This window comes from Hippichthys cyanospilos, chromosome 1 (genome assembly GCF_059441005.1).
Source record: "Hippichthys cyanospilos isolate Australia breed blue-spotted pipefish chromosome 1, RoL_Hcya_1.0, whole genome shotgun sequence".
NCBI classification, from domain to species: Eukaryota; Metazoa; Chordata; class Actinopteri; order Syngnathiformes; family Syngnathidae; genus Hippichthys; species Hippichthys cyanospilos.
The window spans coordinates 27,518,038-27,526,447 of NC_142369.1; the positions used below are offsets into that span (position 1 = coordinate 27,518,038).

General features: G+C 37.6%; 1 protein-coding gene across 1 annotated transcript; it reads left to right on the plus strand.

Moving 5' to 3' along the window:
* The first annotated feature begins 2,510 nt into the window (after positions 1 to 2,510).
* anxa1a (annexin A1a) lies at positions 2,511 to 8,085 on the plus strand. Its single transcript, XM_088422616.1, has 12 exons — positions 2,511 to 2,638; positions 3,140 to 3,214; positions 3,858 to 3,948; positions 4,259 to 4,353; positions 5,133 to 5,246; positions 5,451 to 5,541; positions 6,080 to 6,159; positions 6,856 to 7,000; positions 7,078 to 7,173; positions 7,264 to 7,322; positions 7,405 to 7,527; positions 7,635 to 8,085. Exons 1-12 carry the CDS (start codon positions 2,561 to 2,563, stop codon positions 7,692 to 7,694), a joined length of 1,107 nt encoding a protein of 368 aa, XP_088278742.1. The 5' UTR covers positions 2,511 to 2,560; the 3' UTR covers positions 7,695 to 8,085.
* The last annotated feature ends 325 nt before the right edge of the window (positions 8,086 to 8,410 follow it).

An 8,410-nucleotide genomic window follows, 5' to 3' on the forward strand; every position in this document is an offset into this window, starting at 1 on the left:
CAACCTATCAAGACAATATCAGCAATTATGGCTTCCCTATAATTACTGTAAGCATTTTTGTGCGGTCAGTGCAATACATATGTGAACATCTCATGTCTCACAGAAGACATTGAAACATTTATGTGACGGTTTTGTTAAAACGTTGATGTTGTTTATAAACTTCCATGATATTTATAATGTAATCCTAAATCCTAGCAATTCACTTAGGAATGAATCATAATAATCATGTAGTTCCAAAATGAAATAATTACCTGCCCTCCGACCCGATCTGAGACGTTCCTTCGTGTTTCAGTTTGGGAACCTGTGTACTGACCACGAGAACAAGCAAACAATGATCCGCTTCTCTGTGTGCAGAGCCAAACTCTCGACTGTCTTTAAATATTAACACCCCACAGATGGAGTTTCATTCTTTAATAGCTCAAACCACTCAAAGTGTGCTGGTAAAAGGATGCCCCAAATAGTCCTCATGTTACCCGTGAAGTAGCAGTGCCACCTCACTCTTGAACATTATTGGCTTATATGATACTAACTTCATACTAAAACTTTTTTTTTTTTTTTTTTGCAAACCAAATGAGCACTCACGTTAAACACCTTTTGCTGAAAAACACAAACTTTTTTGTCAATCCAATAAAGCTCTGATAACCCTTCACTACAACTGTGTAAGTTCCAGAGTTAAAATATATATATATATATATATATATATATATATATATATATATATATATATATATATATATATATATATATATATATATATATATATATATATATATATATATATATATATATATATATATATATATATATATATTTATATATATATATTTATATATATACAGTATATAATGTTTTCTTTAAATGTGTGTAATGTCACCAGTAAACAGTGATGACTCTGAACTCTGTTAACATTATGTGTTAATCACAATCATCAATGTTGAGTTAACATCATTTGTTGGGACATCATGCCCCTAGGGAGCTTCAACTCCAGGATATTTCACAATGACAGCTTGCTACACCTGGAGAAAATGCTCTTTGGTCTGCTGATATTGGTGGATATACAAGTACTGTCATCACAATGCTGGGTCACATCAACTCATCTGATGAGGTTTATGACAGAATGCATAAATTAATCACACAAATCAGCTAAAAGAATGATATTTCTGTAAGAAAACCATCTACACTATAACGTTTACAGTAAGTATTTACCAGAAAATAACAATACAATGCATAGCATTATGTGCCTGTGATTGGCTGGTGATCAGTTCAAAGTGTGTCTCTACTGCCCAAAGACAGCTGGGATGGATGGATGGAAAGATGGAGAATATGTGCATAACATCATTACTTGATAAATTCTGTAACCCTGTTTGGGTAGATGAGATGGAAAACAAACGTTCAGCATGATGTTGACACGCTTGATATTCATTGTAAGGTACATTTAGTCCTAGTATTGTCTATCATGATAAGACAATTGACTAGTAGAACAACTGTGCCTTATTAGCAACGTTTTTTTCCCCTCACTGCTACATTCCACTACTGTATGACATAAACATAATTTCACATTATTGTCACAACAAGCTCTCGAACGCTCTGTTCTTACTTCCACGCCTATGACACACTTCCACTCACTAAAACTCAGCTCGAAACTTACCTCTTCAGGCTGTCATTTCCAAGCAACTTGTAGCTAAACCATGCATTCACAAGATGTTTTTATTTTTTTCCCCTTGGTTTTACTAATGGAGAGTGTTAAAAGTACGTAGAGGGAAAAATCCTTACATTTTCCAGACATTCCTGATGGCCACCACACCCTTGCTTGGCCATTGGTTGACTAGCTACATGAGTTGAGAGTAAAAACTTTTAGGTGGCATTTTAGTGCTACTGTAAGTGCCTCCAAGAGGCATTAGTGCATCACAGATGCCTACAAGTTGGGCTTAGAGTGTTACAAATGCAACACAGAAGTAGTATCAGCATCAGTAGGACAAAAGTGGCACAACTGATGATAAAAGGAGCCATGAAAAAATCAAGAGCTCGCCATATATGTTTCAATTTCATGTGAATTTTAATGCCTGATGCCACTAAAAATGTATTAAGTGACTAACTGACAAAGGAAAACTTGGAATGCCTAAAAGCCTTCTTTTTGACGGGACAAGGCAATACAGTATCTATTAATGTAAGGATTTATTAAGTGAATTTGGTTATTATTTTCAGCAAAACCTTTGAAAAATTTGTTGATTGTCTCTTAATGTCAGCTGTTCTGAGTTGTTAGTTCACTATAGGCAATGAACAGGAACCTGAAGAAACAAGAGTGGTCCCTTCTTTATGGCTGCATATTTTAATAGCAGTTATATCCGAATTTATATCCCGAAAAATTGTTTTTAACAGGAATGATCACATTTACTTTTGTAAATGACAGTGACTGTTTCCATCCCACCAAATTATGTCCTTTTGTTATTATTTTTTCATCTCCCGTTCTCTGGAGCTCGGGGATGACAAGCAGGAGGCGTCCAAGTCCAAGTAAGAGGCGTGGAGTATGGGCCGGGCTGGTTTCTAGGTGGAGTTTGTAATGAGTATAAATGAGCTCCCTCTTCTCGTCTACCGCCCCTGCAAAACTCACTCCCACAAACGTCTCTACCGCCACACGGTAAGTCACGTTGCTTAAATAAACAATTTCAAGAATGCCGTCTTGCTTCTCTCAGTGACGTTTAAATGCACGAAATTGTTCAGCTTGCTGTATCGGATCAAAGTTCTGTCGCTCTCCGCTATTGAATCCGGTTGATGTAGGTGTGGCCGGAAAGACGCCACTTTCGTACCGTTACGGATTATAAGTAATCGAAAGTGGTTGTGATTACACAGAAGAATGTTCATCAATAATGCAAGATGTGTCTGATACAATCAGTTCACGACGAACATCCGTGCGAGTGGTAAACGTGGGTGTGGCCAGGCAGTCACCACATGATTGCCATCATGGAAAACCACCATCGACCAGCTTACTGTATATGAGCATAGTTTAGTATCACATACTGTGTGTTGGAATACTTTTTAAAACGTGTAATTCCAGTATTTTCTCCCAATCTAGCTTTTCAGATGTTACTATCTGCGCCCCAAATAAATGTACTCCTTTATTTGTGTCCTCTTCTGACAGTGTCCTGCACCCACCATGTCTTTCATCAAAGAGTTCATGATGCAGACAGTCTATCTGGGCATGCCCGATGAGTCAGTAAGTCACTGCGGTTCTGTTCCAGTTGCTAAGGCCAACCACCATGTTTGTTCCTTTTTTTTTCTCTTCCTGTGGTATGCTTGGGTGGAAAGTTTTCCTGGCAGCGTTAAGAGAAAAGGAAAGAGGAGGGAACATAAAAAGATAGCATGGAGAAAAAGGAATGAGCGTAAAGTTTAAAAGTTTAGCTACAGAAGAGAGGGTGGGGCAGAGAAATGAGACATCATGCACAACTATTACATAAGACAAAGGGCACATCGAAGCTGTACATTCGTTTTCGTTCTCAAAACTCAGCAAAAAGCAGCATTTCTACATCTTGTGAGTGTGTGACTCAACCGAACAGGAATTTGAGCCCCTCCCGTCTAAACTCTTCAAACAGTAAAATACTGCTCACCGATCCCTTGTTTGAAGGGTTGCACAAGATTGTCCGGCGTCATTGTCTTGTGTTACGCTCTTGTTCAATCAATACAAGTCTCAGTATTGCTTTCATTATAATTGATAAATCAATAAACTTGCTTGTAAAGACAGGGCGCACAGGCAGACAAAGTGAAAGGACAGAGATCATGCACCCTTATCCACACCACTGTATGATAGTAAATATTTACCAAACACTACCAAGAAACACTAATCTGTGTTCTTTTCTCAGGTCTTAAAGAACGAGGGTACAGTGAAGGCAGCACTAAACTTCAGCGCCAGCGGTGATGCAGCCGTCTTGGACCAGGCCATCAAGGCAAAAGGTGATTTCAAAATCCATAGTGCCTCTGAGGAAGTCAATTTCTCCCGTCATAGAATTGTGATATCTTGCAAAAATGTGGACTCCCTTTTGTTTTTCAAACCCGGCACCTCCTGCTGGTAGGCACTCACACGTACATCTTTGTTTGGGCCAACATCTGCCCACAGAAAAGCTAGAGATACACCAGTATTTCAGTATAGCTATCCTTTTGGACATCAGTATAAAGTTCAAATTCAGGAATACATCCTGGATGCCATGCACATGAATTGTAGCATAAAATTGTAAATCTGTTTCATATAATTTAATTTGTGCAGGTGTGGATGAGAACACCATCATTGAAATACTGGTGAAGAGGAGCAATGAGCAGAGGCAGCAGATTAAAGACTCCTACCAACAAACCAATGGAAAGGTAGGAAACGGTGGTCCCAGGTACTTGAGATAAATACACTCACGTTAAATGTAAAAGTTATTAGGAAGTAATCCATGAAAAATCAATTGAGCAGCTGGTGAGTAACTTCTGATTTATTTATTTTTTTTATGCGAGCAAGAACATTTAAAAGGTTTTTTTTAATGTGCAAATTCAGATATTGCTCAATAATATCACTTAAACTAAAAGAAATTAAATCTATAAAATGACATCAAATTAAGGTTAGGACTACAGTATGCACCCCAAAATGATGGGCTGAATTATTGAAATTTTTATGCAGATACAGATGACAACACATGACATATAGTAGCTGTTGTTTTTCCAAGTGTGTAAGTTGAAAATAAGGTGTTTCTCGGCAACTCCACATAAATGAGTCACTTTAAAATCTTAGCTTTGTGTGGCTGCAAGCTGTGCGGTCATGTGTGCGGTCGAGCAGGCATGTGACAGCATCTTAGGCACAAGTCTTTGACAAAATGCAAAAGAATAAAAGATGACGCTAGCTGTAATAGATGAAAATAAGAGTAGCAAGCAGAATGTACAGTAGCTCCCTGTAATGGATTAAATATAGCGTTTCCACTTCACAAAAATACTTCAAGTAAAATGTAAGTTGCTTTTTTTTAATACACTATGCACAGTTTATTCAAAATGTTACTGTCACTATAACATGTAGCATGAAACCCACCTCTGCTCATGTAGCGTATTCACTACATGACATACAAAGTCATTTCCAACTACGCTCTGGTTGTATTGTTCCCTTGAAGCCTCTGGAGGCAGCACTGAAGAAGGCGTTGAAGGGAGATTTGGAGGACGTGGTCATGGCTCTGCTGAAAACACCGGCCCAGTATGATGCCCAGCAGCTGAAACTGGCCATGAAGGTACATTTGCACCCGATGTACCACACCCTTCCTTTTACGCTCATAAGCCAAGGGGAACTGCTGTTGTTGCACTTTGGCAGTCATTTGTTTGAACTCTCCGCCCACTTCCATGTATTCATGTTGGCTTATCCCACTGGGCTAATAAAAGGTGTTATGAAATAATACTACACTAACCCTTTCATGCACTATTTTTTTTTCTCTCAGGGTTTGGGAACAGATGAGGACACCCTTGTTGAGATTTTGGCCTCACGAACCAACACTGAGATTTTGGATATAAAGAAGGCCTACAAGGAAGGTGTGTGCAGCCAAATGTCAAACAGCAATCTTAAATTTTATTCAGAAAGTTCTGTGCAAGATTACTAGGCCACCACAACTTATTTCTTTTTTGCGACAGTTTTTTTTTTTTTTTAAATAAAACCTATTTTTACATTCTTAAACATTAATATAAAAGGTAGGACACATTCAATTTACAGGAGTACTCAAAACTACAAATTTCCATAAAACTTTCTTTAGAGGAAGTCAATGGGCCAAGACAGACCCTCACTTTGGCATTAATGGAATTTTCCTCATCTGAGAACTATAAAAACCCCACTTATCTGTTCATCATCCTCTATAAAGGACAAAGGAGAAACAAATGGCAGTGCTTCACATTTCTTTTTTTATTTTGTGATTACTCTTGTGACATTTAAGTTATAACAGAGTATGATCACTATTGTATTGCTAAATCTTAGAGAGAGAAAACATTTAAAGATCATGTAGGGGAGTAAGGATATACTGGATAAGAACCACACTAAATAACACATGTTTGAAATGCTTGTATCATGACTATCAAGATTACAAAAAGGACCTGGAGGAAGACATCAGATCTGACACCAGCGGAGACTTCAGAAATGCGCTCCTTTCACTCTGCAAGGTACAGCCTGTGTGATTCCATGTGTACTCACTCTTTATTTTGTTACAGGATGTTTGAAGCGGATTTTGTTCACCCTTTCTTTCATAGCTGCAGATTAGTCTTAGGTTAAGGCAACATACCACTCCCCAATTGTGGCTGTCTCGATGAGAGGAGTCCTTAAACTAAATCCCTCACATGCAAATATTTACATAACATTCACAATGATGAATTTAAAATATTCTGTATATATTGGTTGAAATTAGTGAAATGCAATAACAATTCTGTGCTGATTTACAGACAAATCAGTCTCAGGTTTAAAAAAAAAAAAAAAAAAGAATAAATTACCACAATGGGTAATAGTTAGCCCATAGCATTACCTAGTCAAGCTGTTTTATTCTGTATACAGGTATACAGTTGTAGATATTATAATTGATTCATAATGTTTTAGGCCAATAGAAAAAAGATAGTTCTTCCTTGTACGCTCCCCAGAGGTGGTCATGACTCACAATGTAAACTACAGTTGAACTTGCATTACAACCTGGGTAATAAAGTTACCATGATACAATGACATTTCATTTTAAAACAATTACATCATTCATTCACTGCCATTCAGACCAGGAGAATCATTAAGAGTTTAGATTCCATCCTACTGTGTCAACTCTGTCTCATCCTTGTTAAGGCATTTTTAATGAAGCTTCTATAATGTTCTATTCACAGGCCAACCGCACGGAGGGAGTGTGTGAACAGCTGATTGACAGTGATGCCAGGGCCCTGTATGAAGCTGGAGAAGGGAGGAAAGGCAAAGACTGCTCAGTTTTCATTGAAATCCTTACTGTCAGGAGCGCCCCTCATCTCCGTGAAGGTCAGTTAGCTCACTGCCTTTCTCTGTAGCATCTTTTTACCTAAAGCATTTCTCTTATGGCTCCTCTTATTTTTCAGTCTTTCAGAGGTACTCAAAGTACAGCAAAGTGGATGTGGCCAAAGCAATTGACCTGGAGATGAAGGGTGATATTGAGAATTGCCTCACAGCAGTAGGTAAAGGCACAATCCCATGCTTTAAACATCACCTTCAATAGAAATTTGTCAATAATGTAATGTATATCTGGTTGATTTGAATTATTTCAGTCAAGTGTGCTGGAAGCAGGTCTGCTTTCTTTGCTGAGAAGCTCTACTTGGCCATGAAGGTGTTGTATGCACATGCTGCTGGCATATTTAAGATTTTGCACCATCTTCTCAACATCTTCACACTCAATGTTTTTCTTTCAGGGATCTGGAACGCGCAAACACATCCTTACCCGTATTATGGTGAGCCGTGCCGAAAAAGATTTGAAACTAATCAAGGCCGAGTACAAGAAGAAATATGGTAAAACACTCTACCAGGACATTCTGGTGAGTTTAGTATATCACCCTCAACAATTTCTGTACTTTTCAAAGTAAGCGCAGGACTCCATTAATCAGACCCTGATTTTTTTTTTTTTTTTTTTTTTTCCTCCCAGGATGATACAAAAGGAGACTATGAGAAGATTCTTCTTGCTCTCTGTGGGAGTGAGAACTGATTTCTCATTTACCGAATATGAGATCTAAAAGAGCTGACAAATCCACTTAACTGAAGGCTAGCCTCCAAGTATAGCTGTGTCAATTAATATGCTTTCATGACATTTGAACATATAACAGCATTGAGAAAAAAAATCCAAATCAGCATTGCCTCAGCAGATAATATATGATCCTTTTAAGAAATTAAAATTCAACACCCTCTTATCTTACCATGGATTTGAGTTTGTTCGAAGATGTGCTGTCAGGACAGGTAGAGTGACATAACATTTGCTTGAAAGAAAACTCAATTTATTGCAAGCCTGCAACCAAAACATCTTCCTCATGTGACAATTACGTATACTGTTTACCTGTGCAACTGAAGGAGCTTCTGCAAATAAAAGTGTTTTTTTTCTATGTGGTGTGGATGTGATTTCAAATGCCAACTTTGTTTCATGAATCTAAAGCAAATGCCATACATTTTCAGGCACAGAACGAGTGTTTACTGTACGATCCTAAAAAATACAATACCAACACAATTTTCAAATAAAAAAATACATATTTTATTTGTCCACTTTGAAAAGCTTATAGCAAAAAAACAAAGATTAATACAATGGAGAAACAAGGTCCCAACAGACCGAAATAAAACCAAAAGGATTCACGTGAGACGATTAAAAAAAAAAAAAAAAAATCTTATTTAACTTTGATCTCAGAAAATGGATTTGAACGAATGGAAGATTAT

Excerpts from the sequence above, each read along its gene's own strand:
- anxa1a (XM_088422616.1), top strand. The coding sequence starts at position 2,561 with ATGAGTATAAATGAGCTCCCTCTTCTCGTCTACCGCCCCTGCAAAACT. Across the intron at positions 3,215-3,857 it reads TGGGCATGCCCGATGAGTCA|GTCTTAAAGAACGAGGGTAC; the intron begins GTAAGTCACTGC and ends TTCTTTTCTCAG. Across the intron at positions 4,354-5,132 it reads ACCAACAAACCAATGGAAAG|CCTCTGGAGGCAGCACTGAA; the intron begins GTAGGAAACGGT and ends GTTCCCTTGAAG.